Source organism: Falco naumanni, chromosome 7 (assembly GCF_017639655.2).
Source record: "Falco naumanni isolate bFalNau1 chromosome 7, bFalNau1.pat, whole genome shotgun sequence".
Taxonomy (NCBI): domain Eukaryota; kingdom Metazoa; phylum Chordata; class Aves; order Falconiformes; family Falconidae; genus Falco; species Falco naumanni.
The window spans coordinates 37,767,280-37,785,448 of NC_054060.1; the positions used below are offsets into that span (position 1 = coordinate 37,767,280).

The 18,169-nt window shown below is 36.2% G+C and overlaps 1 protein-coding gene across 1 annotated transcript in view; it reads right to left on the minus strand.

Moving 5' to 3' along the window:
- WDR25 (WD repeat domain 25) overlaps nt 1–18,169 on the minus strand; it is a 64,597-nt gene that overhangs the window by 15,965 nt on the left and 30,463 nt on the right. Inside the window, exons 3-4 of the mRNA XM_040601762.1 lie at nt 15,370–15,517; nt 5,452–5,582 (exon numbers count right to left, since the gene is read on the minus strand). Of these exons, the coding sequence (XP_040457696.1) occupies nt 5,452–5,582; nt 15,370–15,517 (279 nt within the window). The remainder of the gene's footprint in view (nt 1–5,451; nt 5,583–15,369; nt 15,518–18,169) is intronic.

Here is an 18,169-nt window from a genome sequence, read left to right on the forward strand (position 1 = left end):
GTTAACACACTTGAAAGAACAGGCAAAACAGGAAAATCTTCTAATGAATTGGGATGAAAGAACTTGAAAGATATAAATGTTGTTTGCATCAAAACTGAAATGAAGTAGCAAGAGGCCTCAGACATCTATTTCAGTTAAGAGCAAATGACACTTGTTAGAACAGGACAAGTTTCAAAATATTGGCCAGGACACTTTATTCAATCTTGACTTTGGCCATAAAAGCATAAGATGGAAAAGACAGCATTCTGTTTTTATCTTGTGAATATAGATAACAGTATAAGCTGAAAGCAGGAATATCTGAACAATTATTTGAATCCCCTCAAACTAGGGAGAAGCAGACATGAGGTACTGATGACATTGATGATTCATGTCAAACCAACATACTGTCCTACTGAGAGTATGAAATGTAACTACGCTATTTTGCAGTAACGATGCATAGGTGATACTCGCCATTCTGCAAGAAGCCATAAGCAATGAAAAGAGTTGATATTTTTCTCCCTTTTCTCCACACTTAGCTATGACCATCCTTGTTCACTCCATACACACCCAGTCTTTCAGATTTTAAAACCAATACAAATGTAGGTGTCTAACAGTCTACACCTATCACTGAGCTACAGCTACCCCAAATGGGGGGAAAAAAAAAAAAATCACAAGGATAACAGAAGCTCCCACCCCCTTTTTGGAAACAGTAAGAGAATAAACCACACTGCTGCTTTAGACAACCACAGTACACACAAAATTATGGCTTTCAAATAAGCAAATATATCAAACAAACAAAAAAAGGATCAATATCCGTTACCAGGCTAAACCCAAGCCTTCCACTTTATAATGTGATTAGACATTGCTTGTTTTTAAAATTCATATTCCTCATGCACTACTTAATTGGCTAGAGTTTTCCAACTCGTGAAGTTTTACATTAATAGAATTGTTTCCCAATGAACAAAGCAGGTAACAGCTTCTAAAAACTCCCAGCGATAACCCAGTACAGGAACTATGAAAAAGAAGTAGGCTGGGATTTTGTTTTACCAAGCCTAAAACCTTTCCTATTTTACCTGTCAGAATACACATTAATTCACTTATTCTCTGGGAATGTATTTTTTTTTCCCCTGTAATACAGTGGGATGTTTCCGTTATCTGTTCATCTGTTTGTTACCATCAGCTTATGGACATAAGTTACACACAAACTTTCTAAATACTGGAGTGTCCTGCAGGTACAGAGACAACCAAACCACTGCGTGCATTCCTCAGTGAGCAACAGCTCTCTAAGGCAGGTGCCAGGGCTGGAGCCTCAGCATTGCAAAAAATGAGTGTATAGTTAGTCACTGAGATGATAACGCATTATTCCGCTAGTCTCATTTTTGCTTTGGATAGCATTCTGGCCACAGAACGTGCGGCCTTTTGAGAAACCACATCATAAGATGCAATCAAAGGATGTCACAGCATGCGATGCTATAACATACTGCACACAACAGCAACATTCTCAGTCCAAAAGGAAAAACTGGCAACAGTATTAAAAGCGTAGAGGGAATGGCCCATGGAAAGACAAATATCCCGTTGTACCCATGTGAAAAAGTCACCATGCCCAGATCAGTAAGTATGGATTCAAAAAAGTCAGGCAGTAAAGCATAAAGATACAATAAAACACTGTTTGAATGTCATAAAGATCATATACTGCCTAATTAGCAGAAAACATGAGGGCTAGTTTAGACAATGTATAGTCAAATTAATAAAATGTTAATTATTCATGTTCATATTCTACACAGATATAAATGGTTTTTACGGTCTCTGTCCTCTGGAAATGAATCACAGATGTCACCTAAAGCATTCACTACTGGCTCTGCATGCAGACACTCACAAGCTTATGTGCCATCCCCTGCAACCTACACAAAGGTGACCCCAAGCATAACTGTTACTTCTTATAACTGTGCAGTTGGTAAAATACTGAAAACTGCAGGTTTCCTCTGTGATTTTGCCAGATGTAGTTTACACAAAAGTTACTATATCTGAACATCACTTTAAGCCAGGCTACTGGTAGCCAGAATTACAGAGGGTATGAATGGGTAGGCTGTTGAAGTCCACAGTTTATCAGTACAGATTTGCTCTTTTGCCTTCTTACAATGCCTTTGACAAAGGACAACACCTCACAAACTGCATAGTGCCCCTTATCTTTTCATCTTCTACTGCAACCTCCATCTCAACACATCTGCTCCTCACTGCAATAATGCCTCATGTAAACTATGTTCTACATCTCTCTACTTACCTTCTCCCTGTTCCAGCAACACTGTACATTAGTGAAGGACACCTGGTTCCTTTCTATTGCTGCTTTTCAGGAATGCTTTTCCAGGACTCTTCAAGACAATATTGCCCCTTTGTCAACCAGCAAACTCCAGTCTTGTAGCACCAAAACGCATGTATTTCTGTGGGAGGCATCTCCTGTGGAACAGCAAGCTAAGGTGGCTGGCAAAATTTGGCAACCACAGCCTGGGATGCACATGCTGCAGTCCAGGTTAAGAAGCACATGCTGTCCCATACCTGCTCCTGTCCACAAGAAACTGTTTTGTGAATCTATGTTTACACAGGCCTGAACTACAACCAAGTTTGCCAGATATATCAATTAACAGTTTGGCTGTGGTTGAGCTGAGGCACCACCAGAATTCAAAACCTGAAAGGACGGACCTCCTTTAAGAGATGAACACATTTATTGTCTTCGTTGCTTGGAATAGAATACTGCTTGATACCTCATCTGGTACCAAAGGAAAGCACTAATGAAACTGGCATTTCACAAGGGGAAAAAAGGACCAAGAACAGCATTTTTCAAGCCATTTTTCTTGGTGATGCCATCACATTGTTCAAAGATAAAACCAAAACACCAGGGATTGGCAGAGATACTCACAATAGGAGAGCAGCAGACTCAGGAGATGACTCAGAACTAATTTATCTAGCACAGGCATTAACATCTGTTATTTAGCCCCTTAACTCTACTTGAGTCAATGCAAATTTTGCTTAGTTAGTCCTCAGGTCTTGTCATCACAATCTCTGCTATCAGAATTGCTGAAAAAAACCCATCTTATTCAAGTATAACCCTTGAACTGTAAATATCCATTGTAAGTAAATCTTGAATTTCCTTGAAACTGAATTTTTTCTGCTATCCTTATTTTATGCCTTCTCCACTATCAATATTGGAGATTGTCTCCTACTGTCTGTGAAAGATTTCTAACCATATCCAACATGAACTACCATCCAGACAGGGACATCTTTGTCATCATTTTGGTTTTTGGTTATTATAGAACAGAATAACTTATTTTCCCCTCTGCAGAGTCCGGGCACCTTAGACACATGCAAGCTGGATGTACTGCCATTTTTGGCATGAACGTGCTCATCACAGTTGATTTCAAATCTAGAGAAAAATCACCTTTACAGGATTCTCAGAGACAGTCACTCAAAGATATACAAAGACATAAAATCCATAATAAAGAAACTACAGGGGGTGAAAGAATGTCTCTGGCTTTGTACACAGCTAGACTATCACTTGACTTTGTGTGTAACGACAATATCTTTTACAGGAAAGCTTATCGCACCAAGGTAGAAAATTCTCAGAAAAAATGTTGTGTCACCTACACCTGCCATTTTCTCCTTGACCAGGATCAAATACCTCAAACTTGACACTACGGTCAACAACCTTTAAGCCGTAAAAAGAGGATACCCATTTAGTTCCTGAGGCTGCTCTTAAAGGAAGTTCAGCCTACCGTGACATACAATGGCTCCTCTATGTTAAAAAGGACAGCTAAGCATTCAATTACAGACTACACCTCCTCCCCATAATTAAGGTCTACTGTTATGAGAATCTCAAGAAAGAACAATTGTATTCCCTACTTCATTTGCATGCTATGAAACCACTGACCCTGTTCTGGAGAGGAGACTTGTGTTAGTCTGTCTTCTCCAGTCCCCTGCCAGAAAAAAAAAGTTTTTGTTCTACAGTAAATTTGCAGGGTGACCTTTGATCATCTGGAATGAAAACACTTTGAACTGGCATTGTTTGCTATTTGCACAACATGTATTTGCATGTTCTATAAGTTGCCTATGCTAAAGACAGTACACCAAAATCGGTTACCAACACCACCAGAATACCGTATAGCAGTGCAAGGCAGGGGGAGGGAGGGAAGAGTTAATATGGAAAATCTCATCACTTTTTAAAAAGTTGCGGAAATTCTTTATCACAAGTATTTACAATTTTTGTAATCTAAAACTAGATTCATCTTCCTTCATAGAACTGTGCTTTGAGTATCTCTTCATATCCTTATTAAGGAAAACTAGCCACCGTACAAGCACGATGGATGGAATAAATCCCATCACACTTTTTACAAAGGTTTTCACACTGATGTGGTAACTCTGAAACTCATAGTAAATTTATTTTCAGAGTAGTCTCAGACTTGGCAGTCTTGGTATGTACATTACTAACATTTTTCTCGTAAGAACTTAATTCACGTGAGGGAAGCCTATGGTATAGATCCTACACAATTAAATTATTTTCTCAAACATCAGTGACAAATTCAAAAGAACAACTGCAGCACAGGAACTAGATTGTTATTTGCACAAGAATACTGTGTTTCCGCAGTAGAACAATTGCCATAATGATTTCAGAGCTCTCCTGTTAGAGCCCTCAGACCTGAAATGCATCTGCCTATATCTCTCAGCTATTGTTCTTGGTACAAAGTCAGAGACAAAGTTTGGATAAGCAATCTTATTTTTCAGATCTCTTCTGTCAGCCTTAAGAGCAAACAGATGGGTAACTATGATGAGTAGGATCTACCCACATACAAATTCAAAGGAAAACAAAGAACTACTCACTTTACAGTCATTGCTGCTCTTTGAGCTGTTCTGTGCATAAGGATGTCGGCTTGCCTTATGCTTCCACTGGCAGAGTAAAGCTCTGGTCTTACCTGAGCTCTGAACAGCAGCTGGGAGCACGCTGTTCTTCATGGTTCACGATACAGTAAAGGCAGAGGCTATACCTGCCTCTCTGTGGCCCTTCATGAACGTAAAAATTACTCCAGGCTTCTACACAAAAGGTAGAGGCAGACACATCCTGACCCACATGTAATGGCTTGAAAAGCAAGTTAACTGTACTGCTTCCTAGCACTCAACTGCTTTTCACAGTCCTGAAGTGAGATATTGGCTTTATTTAATCCAACTATATCATACTCATATTAACATAAACAAACCAAAAAAAAAAAAAATCCTATTTTTTATGTACAATGTTCCTCTTTGTGTTTCAAAAACATTACAGAGGTTCATATCAACAAAGGGTGACACAATCAAAGACAAATGCAAAATACTTCAGAATAACTTTTCATTGAAAAAAAAACAGTACATCTAGCAGCTTACTAATGCACAGCACATATAACTTAGGAAGTATTCAAAAAAAGAAAGAGAAAATAAGATTTCCATTACCTTAGAAGTCCTTATATCCCAAGCTTTAACTTCTGGGCTGAACCCTCCACAAATGAAAATATTTGACTCTGTAGGGTGGAATTTCAGCACACTGATCCTAAATTCATTTTTGCTGCTGAATATCTGCTTCCCTAAAATAAAATAATAAGTGGAGGTTAAAATTTGAGCAGCAAATGAAATACGTTATTCATTTCAACCTAGTTTCAAAAATATCAAGGTTATCAAAGATTAATATATTTATAGTAACATATTTCAAGTATCTGGGGCTACACTACTGAAAATACAAGACTGATCTCACTAATTTTTATCCACGTGAGAATACTGATCTCACTAATTTTTATCCACGTGAGAATTCCCCTGCACATGAGCCTCTACACCACTGACTGCCTCTTACTGAACGGAGAGAACCAGTGGCTTCCCACACCAAGGAGAGGAGCTCCACTGAGAGCCCAGGTCAGTCGACAGGCAGGACTAAATCCACAGATGTAATGGTTGAATGTTTCCCTACAAAGAAACCATAGTCTTTTTTTTTTTTTCAGTGGGATAAAAATCACTAGAATAAAATACTGTCTGTACAGAAATACAACATCCCAAGCTGTAGTACAACTCGAGTTGTTTACTTTCTGTGAAAGTAGGAGTGAAACTTCACCTTGAAAGTAGGAAATAATTTGCATACCATCATATCAAGGCAATAGCTGTTCCCATGGATACACTGCTCCCAACATTTAATTGTGTACACTAATTTCCACAGGATCCTGTGGTTAGTATCAATTTGATTGTTGACACTTTCGAAGGCAATAGAATTCAGCTGGGTTAATTTGTAGAACTTTTCCACAGTCCACTGCTTCCTTTCATCCTAACAAATTCATGATATTAATATGCATTTGCTGAAATATAATTTTTGGAACAGCAGCACGGACCAAGATAAATACATCTGCTCAGTTTCACAATTTCAGCTGTGCTTTATATTCTATATTTTATATATAAAGATCTACATTAAATAAAGTTACTGCTTTAAGCCACACTGAAGAAGGTACTGCAGAACTGAGAAAAAAACAACCTTAAAACACTGTGACAAAAGCTCTTAAAATATTCATTAATCTGTGTTTTCAGCAAGTGAGAGCTGTCTTAAGATAGGCTTTCCTAAACAAATGAAAAATACTTTGAGCTAAAAACATTAGTGACAGATGTAAATACTTACTGTTAGGTGAACAATACTGAAAATCATTCATATTGATTTTTTTTAATGTTTATTTCATGATTTGGAGCCAATTTATTTGATTTCATCAGTTCTATTTTCCCCATCTGCTGAACTCAACTTACACAATCAAGAAGCCAAGACTTGACAAATTATTTATTCTTTTTAAAGAAGATAAGAAAGAGATATTTTACTTCATCACACATGCTCTTCAAGCTAGCAGGGGCAGGGAAAATAGATTGCAGGGAGCATAAGGGAGGGGTAAGTGTTGTCCTACATGAACACTGGGTTTTGTAGGAGATTTTTGTTTTCTTTAAAAAGATTCTCCACCTATTACCCATGCAAGGCCTAAAGGGCCTCTCTGTCACTACCAAGTGAAAGATTTCATTTAGTCCATAAGTTCCTTCCCCAGAAAGAGAAAAAAGTCATAAGGGCCACAGAGGTTCTGTCTACAAGTCATATGCAACAGTGACCATCTCTAATCATGGGAGCTTTCAGCAATAGCTAAAAAAAAAATAAAAAAATAAATACTCCACAGGGAAGGAAGAAAGTATTAAAATCATTAGTTAAAGAAGCAACAAGATATTGCTCTCATGTATGCCACTACCAGGCATCATTTGCAGGCTTCAGAAAAGCCACATACCCATACATCTTACTGCCATCCACAGTACTTGAGAAAATACTGAATTTCCCCATGGAGGTTTCACTAGTCAGTTTAATAGCACTTCGATCCCAAAGGAATTTAGCTCCTACTAGTACCTAGTTTAATAAACTCTGGGAGCATAATCAACAAGTTTTCAATGGCACTGCAGGCAGAAGTCAGCAGAACTGCAGCCTACCTGTACTAATCCTGTCAAACAGCTTTACAAAGGACGCATGACGCGGCCACTCTTCTCCATAAAGTGTGTTGTCCAAATGGCATTAGGCGTATACCTAAGTAATCCAGTGGAACTCATCATTTAACTTTTTGTCAAACATTAATTGTTTAAATGGCTTTATTAAAATGTTTTTACCTCCACAAGACTTCTGAAAATTGATTTTTCTATAATATATACATTTTTCTCGCCATTGTGCTCTCTAGCCTAAGACATGAAAAAGACAACCAAAAAAAGTTGTGCACTAAATTCAAGATGTGTTTCATCTACTAACTACAACATCTGTTACCTTTTCCATAGAAAGAACATTGATCTAATATAATTTTTTATTTAGTCCATCTTTCAATCTTATCCCCAACAACTTCCAAGTAATTCAATCATTTGCTCCATATTTTATCCAGAAACTAAAATTCTCTGTTTCCCTACTCCATCTCCCCATTTTAAAGAGAAGTGGGCACCATTTTTGCCCTTTTCTTGTCTTCCAGAGGCTGTTATTTATGCAAAAGCTCTCAGGGACAGTCACTAGCAGAATTACACTGTAACAATCTCAGTACTATGAATTCTACATTAGTGTGATAATAAATAAAATTCATGCAAACAATCCGAGTATCTTACTCACCTCCATACTCTTTAACCTTCTTTTTCCTGTTTTAAGCTGTTACCTTCTGTTTGATGCAGATATTAACCATGCTAGCATTTCGACTGGTTTGAGGAGCAATCACAACACATTAATCTTAAAAGCTCAGGCTCTCTAATTAATACTTTGAAATAAAACTCTCTTTCTCATTCTCTCACCCCCCAAAGTGAAATTCAATCCAACGCCTCTTTTTGGAAACTCAGCAGACCGCGTTCTGAAGAGTCTGGCATTATTAGATGTATCCAGGAATTTCATTCTATTAGCACGTCACAGAAAACAAGAAGGCTGGAATGTAGAAAAGCAAAGCAGCAGCAAACATACTCAAAAGGGGGAAATCACAACATTACAGAAAGGGAACTCTCTTACTACTAGAACTAAAATTCATGCACGATACACAGAAGCTATGTTGGACTGCTTGTCGTACAAACATGCCTGGACCCAGCAAAATGAAATTTCCTAACATTTGTATTAATACATCCCCTCAACCCATACCTCTGGGGTATTGGGACTAAAGGGCTGAAGCACTGAGGCAGATTCTCTACACAGTTATGAAACCTCTACCACCGTAAATCTTTCAGAACCTCAGAAATTTAGGAAAAAAAAAAATCCATACAAGAGATGGAACAGAACAGTACAGAAGATGATATGGAATAAAATATCTCATGCAATTTGGTATTAAATCCATTGCATTCTTAGCCCTTTTCTGTACAAACTTTATTTAGTGTGTTTTACTACTATGAGCAGAATTTGCTGCTTTCCAGGCTTTAACCAGGCTATGATGGAAGCTTCATTGCTTCAGAAATCCAGCTTCAATGTTTGCTAGAGACCCTGCTCTACCTTTCTGGAAGTCAGTATCTACAGCTACGTATATTTTTCTCTACAATTATTCAGTTTATTAACATTAAATATTCAAAATTTTGGGGTTTCATTTTAAATATTGTAAAAGATGTCCTTTGAGAGGAAGACTCCCTTATCCGTAATAGAATACAACAGCTGTAATTCAGCAAGCCTGTCTATACTTTTATTGTGTATATATTTATTGCATCTTAGCTCCTAAAGGCAGTATAACAAATATTCAACCAATTCACAGACTGCAGAAAATTACATCTTCTGAAAATCTATTTGGCTAATTGAGGGAAAATCCATACCACATACCATTTGCCTAGATAAGAGGTGGTTATACCTTAGCAGAAAGCAAACGTTCTCTAAATGTTCTCTCAATCTTTAATTTTCACAATTTCAGTAACAATATCCACTACATCTTTGCAGTGTGTTATATATTTTTAAGTGCTTTAATTCAATTCTTCATTCATTAGAAGCTCACCAGTAACATACACAGTATTAAAAAAAAAAAATCTTTAAAAAGATCTTGAACATATGTTTCTGCTCCTTTATGCTGCAGCCTACTGTGAAACTGCTCAACTGTGAAATCAGATATTTTAAAGGCTATTTAACATTGTGAATTTTTCACAGAACATCAGCCCAGTGATTGAGCACAGGATGCTTCTGTAACTGTGTTTAGTGGTCCTCAGGTTCACCCCCCTACCTGCATGATCCAGAAACATTCACTTCCTTACCCTGGTACGCAAAGAAAAGTGAAGCCCAAGACTTACAAGGACATAAGAGTAATCTTGCTAAGTAGAATGGATTTCCCTACTGTGTTTACAAAAAGACACAAGACTATATATTTAAAAAAAAAATCTCATTACAGTCACAATCTCTGTCATGCACAACAGTGAGAGAAACATTAGATTGATCAGACATAATTTGTTCTTAAAAAATTGATGTTGGCTGTTATTTATCCATTGTATCTTGGCATGCTTACAAATTGCTTTATTATTTTTCCAAGAATTAACATTATACTGACTATATGCATTTCCTAATTTTTTCCCTGACATAGTCGCAAGTTTCTGGCATGCAAAGGTGCTTGAAATATTAGAACATTTTATCTTTTACCCTTGAAAGTGTCCCCAAAATAAATATTTTTTTGTCTTCTTATTGCAAAACTTTACATTAGTGAGTATCAAAACCAAAATGCTGTTACCTCCTAGCTGGAGACTGACCACTAAATTATGTCCAACGTACTACTTAAAACTGCAGAATTGGGGGGGAACCTTTGACCTCACATCAGAGATGCCTGTATTTATTCAAACGAAAAAAAATGAAATAAAAAAAAAACCTCAAGCAACTGGGATTTTTTCTGTGGCATCATATAAAACGATATTAAAACAATATACTATCTAAATAGTATTGGGAGAGAAGAGAAGGAATAGGAGAAGAAAGTCATAGGTCTCCTGAGGAGACATTTATGTATGAGAACTAAAACTCCTATGTGAACAAATACAGTTACATTAAAAATAATAATGTTATATCTATAGGATTACCAAATCAGAAAATAAAAGAAAATAAAGAAAAGCAAACTTGGACCATCCTTTTGGAGGTACGAAATGTTCTGTAAAGAAGCTCTCAAAATAATGTAAAATAAAACAAGTTAACAAACTAGATTTAAGCGACCGCATTATATATATTCTGAACTTCCCTTCAAAAAGCAAAGCTTAATTTCAGTATCCAAGCCACAGTAATGTGAAAAGTTGCAAAATAATAGGGAGTTTAAACCCCCCATTATAAATCTGAGGAAGTTATATTTGAAATCAAGATCAGTCCATGAAATAAAACACCACTGCAGCATTTGGCAAAATAGGAAATGTGCCAAAATTTCTTGGAACATTCCCTCTGTCATAATATTAAAGAAATGAAGAGTATCTACAATATGCAAATAGTATCAACCCCGCCAATGTTCTGCCTGCTCTATTGTACCAATTCATTTGTGACTAATGAAAAATCCACTGATGAATAAAACATATATTCCAAAAATAAAATAGTTATAAATAAATTTTTAAAAAATACAATTACCCTTCTAAAGTTGGTAGAGCATCTCCATTACATCTGGATCAAACAGAAGTTAAATGTCAAATGTACTTGACCCAGAATTGTTTTAAAAGCAGAGGGTTTTTTTCAGTGCTCTCCAAATATAGCACTGCTTACTACTCTGTAAATAACAAAGTGTCTGAACTATCACGAGTAGAAAATGACTACAACTGTGGTGTTAGGAGACACGAACAAAACCAGGAAGTCTCACTAGTCCAGACTGCTGCATTATTATCATATTTGCAAAACCTTTCAAAAAGCTTTATTAAGAAATATTGTCCATAAAATAGGACAATAAAGAAAAAATATTGACCAGTAATCTTTACAGGCAGCTCAGCTGCAGGTTTTGGATCTACTAATATTTATGAAACATCATGTTGCTGTACTGAACTTGCCTTATGCAAACTGCAGCCACAGAACCACTCATGTAAGCAATGCATGAATAATCCCAAGTTCCTTAAACATTTTATGCATATTTTGCATCAGATCCATACTTAATATGTACAACATTTTCCAAGAAAACCATATTTGTGGAGTGTCTTAGCTTGATATCCTGGTGTTAGGACAATGAAGACCACTTAAGATAGTAATTGACAATCTATACAAAAATTAATTTTGAAAAAGAAGACTTGTACAACACCATCTATTTTGACCAAACCAGGACAAGTGAACTTCTTAATAATTTGAATTCTTCTCTTTCCCTGTTTTTCATTATAGCATCAACAAGTTCTGTAGGTTGGACCTCCAGGGGTCCTCTAGTCCAAGCCCCTACCCAAAGTAGGTCCAGCTGCAGCAGGTTACTTAAGAGTTTTGTCCACTGAAGTTCTGAGTATGTCCAAGTATATATAATGACTCCACAGCCTCCCTGGACAGCCTGGTTTAGTGTTTGGTGATCCTTAAGTTGAGCCAAAAAGTGTCTTGTGTTCCTACATTTGTCCTTTGCCTCTCATCATTTCGCTACATATCTCTGAGAAGAGCCTGGCATCATCTTCTCTAGGTACTAGGTAAACACTTGCTAATCTGGCTCAGGATGAAGTTGACCTTCTTTGCTGCAAGAGAACACTGCTGATTCTGATTCAGCACCAGAACCCCCAGCTATTTTTCTGCAAAGCTGCTTTCTAGCCGGTTTAGCATCAGCCTGTTCTCTTGCACAGGGTAACTCCCTTCCAGACACAGGACTTTGCATTTGCCCTTGATGAACTTCATGAGGTTCCTGTTAGCCCATTTTTCCTGCTTGCAGCATCATAGATCTTCTAATAAGAACCTTCCTTAAATACACTTGACAAGGGGAAGAGGTTTGATGGTGTAAAATTGAAGGATAAGATTTCAGAGATGCGTCTTCTACCCTTGCATCAGGATTTTCTGATGTCACAAAAATTCTGCTTTGTGACTAAAGAGATTTCACCATTTGCTTCTACTCTGACGTTGTTCAGATCACAAAGACTGAAAAAAAGAAAATCACTCCAGAAAATGCAATGTCCTAGGACAAGGGATACCCAAACTTCAGTCCAAGCTTAGAAACAAAATTTCCTGGAGAATTTATTCTATCACTGTTTGTTACAACAATGCTGGCACATTCCTTTGAAGAATCTCATAACTAGCTGTCCTCAGACCCAGAACAAACAATGAGCTAGACTCAAATTTTGATTTAATAGGGAAGAAACTATGTTCCCAACAGAGAAACAACACAGAATGACAAAAAAAAAAAAAAAAAACCACACAAAAAAACCCAAACAACTGAGCAGCTCAATACCACACAAAGTACTAAGCTGTATTTGCAACCTTTCCTAAACTATTAAAAAGTCATTCTCTTCAGACTGTTAGGTTTCTTTTGGTGAAGGACATGTAGTAATTTTTATAACACAGATGTAACATAAAATCTATACTGAAAACAAAGACAAGATTAGACTTTAGCATACATAAGTAAAAAAATGTTGAACCAAAACAACATACACAAAAGAAAAGAGCAGAGTCTTAAAGACAGCATTATGTTTTATAAAATCCCACCGGCATGCATTTACTACATTTAAACTCACTGATAGTTAGTTCAGTCTAGCAATGGAAAGTAATTAAGACCGAAGTCCAAAAAAAGTGTCTAAAAGTCCTCTGTGAAGGAACAGTTCTAACATCTATCTGAAGTTAATCAAAGAAGAAATCATTTCAGCACTGATGAAGAGTGAAGAGGAATGAATGATTCAGTGAACTAATGTAAATCAAAATCTTATAGCTGCCTTAGTGTTTTTCAAATGGAAATGAGGCTTTTTATATCAAAACGATTTGGATTCCAGAGGCAAACTGCTTGCCCTGTTTCTCTGAAAAGAATTAACTGAAATGTAAAGTTACTTTTTTTTTTTTTTTTTTTTTTTCATACAACAGGGAAGGAAATCAGAAACTGGCCTGCATGCGTAGGAAATCAGAACAAAATTCCAATCCTACTTCACTGACAGTAAGGTCCGGACATCAACATTACAACTGCAGATCACAGGAGCTACAAAGCATCCTGTGTCCTTGAAATAAGGCAATAATGAATATCTAGTATTTTTAAGGATTATAAGCATTCATTTTGCCTTTACACACACAGTTTAAGTAGTTAGAAAAACTACATAACTCACAAGTCAGTGAGGAAAGAACCATTTATAAGCTTATCTGTTCTGAACCTTGGTAAGTAGAATTTGTTATTGTTGTCATCACCTAAAACACTAGAAATATCTTCTTTCAAATGAACCACTACAATCAACTTAACCCAGAATACTACCCCATTACTGGATAGTTAAGTCAAAGAGACATTAGAAATCAAAGTGTAAGATTAAAATTGCGCAACTTTGGAATTCATTCTACAATTTCATAAAATGAAATTTTCCCCATAGTAGTCCCTTCAAATGACTCAGGCACATAAAATCTATTCTACTGCTATAAATCCCATTAAGAAGGTAGCCATTCTGTTTAGAATTTGTAAGCTCTATGGTCAAAATTAAATTCACTTGGATTAGTAAAATTCAGTTATGTATGAGACTAGAAGTTAGAAGCTTGCTGCAATGAGACGGAAAAATAATAAAAAAGCCTGAAAAATTGAACAAATTCATGTAGTACTACTACATCAAATATATAAAGCTCTTTTCCCCATTACAAAACCTGAATATTCTCAAAACTTCAATATTCTGTCACTGCATCACACGTTTTACATTCCCAAATTACAACAGCTCCCTTCTAGACATCACTGAATTTAAATACATCTGATATGGCAAATGTTGAGAAAAATGAATTCTTAGAGCACAGAAAAGAATCTTCTTTCCATGTGAACAATATTCACAAATTTCCCAGATCACTTGAAGAGAACTTCTGCTCTCCAGATACTCACACATAATGTAGTTACTTTTACATAAGAGAAAACACTTCTAGACAAGAACAGCTTGTCATTTCTGTAAAGATTTCTTTTGTAGTCTTACAAAAAATATTGCAACTTTGCAGGAATTAAACATTGAAAAAAAAATAAAGTGGAAAAAATAAAATTGCATCTCCTCAGTTGACAAGGTACTATTTTAGGCCTAATCCTTTATTTCTACACACACAGAGGTGTCCTATTATGTATGTCTCCAAAGAATGCTGCCGTCTGAATGCTGATAACATACATAAAGAAGAGAAAAAATATAGTGGATAGAAACGTTTTAGTTTATGAAGGAAACAGGAGGAAAGATAGCATCCAGGAAATTAGTTGATAAGGTCACAAGAATCAAATCCCAAGTCAAACTCACAATTTTTGTCAAAGCAACACAGCTTCAGTGTCAAGTTCCATACCAGATTTTAAGTTTTTATACTCCTAATTAAGGTCCTATTCAACGGGGAAAAAAATCATCACCTAATTAACTTTAAGCATAAACTTAAAACCAACCCAATTAAGAATGAGGTACAAGCCTATGTTTAAATTAACCATATATATAAATGTTACTGAAGTCAGCCTTAAGAGGCTCTTCAAACACTTTAACGAATGATCATGACAGAGCACAAAATAATACATGTTTCATTCTATTCGTCTGTGCAGTATCTGACAACAGAAATTACATGTGATCATGAAGTTAAAGATATTTCAGTTTTTTTAAAATATCTCCACCTGCCTTTAATTGCTGAGATTTATTGTTTTTTGTGAGGACGTTTGAAGAATTCTAACTTTGATCTATAGATTTTATCTACATTTTTTAGGAGAAAGAATAAGGCTAACAAGATCCTAAGTTATCTGTACTCAATAAAGATAGGGCTATGATGCACCCTTACGTGACCTTTACCTGTTTCTACATCTGTTAAATGCAGCATGGAATCAAAGCCCCCACTCAGAATCCTTCTTCCACAAGATGACCACCGGGCAGCTCGAACAGCACAAGAGTGGCAGGAGTATGTTTTTAAACAGCAGCCTGTATCTACAGCATCCCATACCTTAAAAAGAAGAATAAGGACAATTACATAAAGAATCACAATATTTTTTTCTATGTACTGATAAGTAGCTACAGCAAATCGTTGTGGCTGAGAAAGCTCTGCATTCTGAAGTCGTATCTGTTAAGCTGTAAAAGCCTGTCTGAAATAATTGCATGGTTGATTAGAACTAGGACATTTTATTAACAAGGCACAAATCAGTAATACATTTTTATGACTTGTATTATTCCTTGAAATGTCTACATTGCTCTCAATTGCAATTCATGTTTTACTTCCCTATTCATAATGCTGTTCTACCTCTGTGCAGGGATGTATCAAAACACATTTTCCCTTTAAAACATTTTTCTTGCAAATTTTTGTCTCTATCATATCTTGCTTTCCATTGAGTAAGAGGAATCTTAGCTGATTACAGCTGTCACATCTGCCTGTAGACAGACCGTTACCACATTTCTCACTCAGGTTGTAATTTTAAGTAGAATTTTACCTTAACTTCACTGAGGAGGCATATAAGAATATCATCATGCAGCTACATGAAGATTTCTAAGGACTGGTCCCAGTCCTCTCATTTTTCAGTTTCTTCTGGACAGAATTAGGTTGATGCTGAGCACTTCTGAAAATCCTATAAATCCTACTCTACTAGTTATCCTTTTTTTTTTTTAAGTATACAACAACTAATCTTTTCAGAACATAAATAGTCCTGCTCATATTTTAAAAAGAATTTTTGAAGAGAAAGGCAATTTCCAAATAATATATTTTAGAAAATAGAATTATTCTGAATTACAATTTCAGTTACCAAATGTAGTTCACAATAATCAAAAGCATACCCTTTTCATGATGCTTTTTTTGCCAGTTTTAAGATAAAATTAGAAGTTCAGCAACAACTGACCCATATAAAGATTCAGTCTATTCACTTTGTGAGAAGGCTAAATATCAAAACTATTTTCCCTATGAATATTCTGCTTCTGTAGAAGCTAGATTATAAAATATCTTATGATTGTCTGATACAATATAATACCTGTTGAGTTGTCTAAAAAAATGGATAACAAACGCTATAACCATATCAGTAAATCCTAGATTTTATTACTTCTGATATTAGTAGTACAAATAAATCAACACTTTGACAGTGCTTCACAATAGCTTTATTGCAGTTTCAGTAAACCCAAGGCAGTTTATTGCTTTAAAGTCACCATTTTTCTTCATGGTACTTCTCTTTGCAATTAGTGATTTTCATTCTGCAAAAACCTGCAGGATTAAAACAACACTGCCTATTCTGAATTTCATCTATTCTAATCAATTTCTCAATTCTAAGATTGTTATGTATGCTGGGAATAGACTATGCAATTAACAGAATACAAAAAAAATTACTCTTTCAAGCGAGATCAAATTCAGCCTTCACGTATAGCTACACAAGAACACTGAAGTTAGTACCAAGATAAAATTGACTGCATTTTCGCTCATTTTAAAGGATGTTAAAGACAAAAACAACTTGGTAAATCGTAAAACATAAGTAGATATTTGCTTTCTTGTGGCCAAAGCACAATTCACAATACAGGAGAACGTCCAAGGGAGGAAAAAAGCAAGATTTGTGATAACATATTTTTATCTTCAATTATGTTTTCTTCTTACTGGATAAAAAGGACTCACTGACAATATCATTATTATGTAGTCCATACTTAGAAGACAACATTCCATTACAGAAAATTATTTCATCAAAGCATCTTCTAGCATGGAGCACAGTTCTGCAACACAATGCAACCAATTATCATTAATAACTTGAATAGTCAGTTAAGACGGGAACCACGATGGCCATACCCTAAGTATTCTACCCTAACCACAAAAAAAGAAATCGGGAATATTAAACTGCTTTTTAAAGTAAGTTTCTTTGCTTTAATGAGTTGTAATGACCATTTCAAGCTTCACAGTATTAAAAAAGGGTTAATTGTGTCTTGAAGGGCTTTTAATATGAGGAAGCTAGTGAATGAATGAAATCAAGATGAAAGGAAAAGCAGGTGGTACATGCTTCAGATATTTTTGTCATGTTTTAGCGATTAAGCATGAAAACTCAATTTTCACAAGAAGGATGAAGTAAAGCCAGTTCAAAAGCCACTTCCAAGTCCTCACTTGATTATAAAAAAGCTAAGCGAAAAACATGCACCCCTAAAGCTGCATTTTTTTCCTCCATTATGTGAAACAGAAAAAATGATCGACTCCCGTGGATGAGACCACGGATCACGCACAAGGGACAAGTTACTGAATACCACATTCCTCCCCACCGTCACACTTGCCATCAGCTTTTTTTGGTAAGGTAACAGCATGTGGCAATACCTTCTGGAATCACAGCCACACGGGCCAGGCAGCCTTCATCAAAGAAATTCACCTGATTTATTGCCAATTAACATAAGCTTTTAATTACAGATTCAGATATTGAGGAAAAAAGATCAAGAGTTAAATGAGCACTTGGGAGCACCTTCCCTCCCCAGGCCTTGCTTCAGCCCAGCATTTCTCCCCCCCCCCAGCTTCACCTGTTTTCACCGGGTGTTACACTTGGTCTTTCCACACCCCTTCAGTGGGACAACGGCCATCGCAGGAGGCTGGGGTCAGGGGAAAATGTCCCTCTCCAGCTTTCTTGCAGGCCCCCTTTAGGTACTGGAAGGT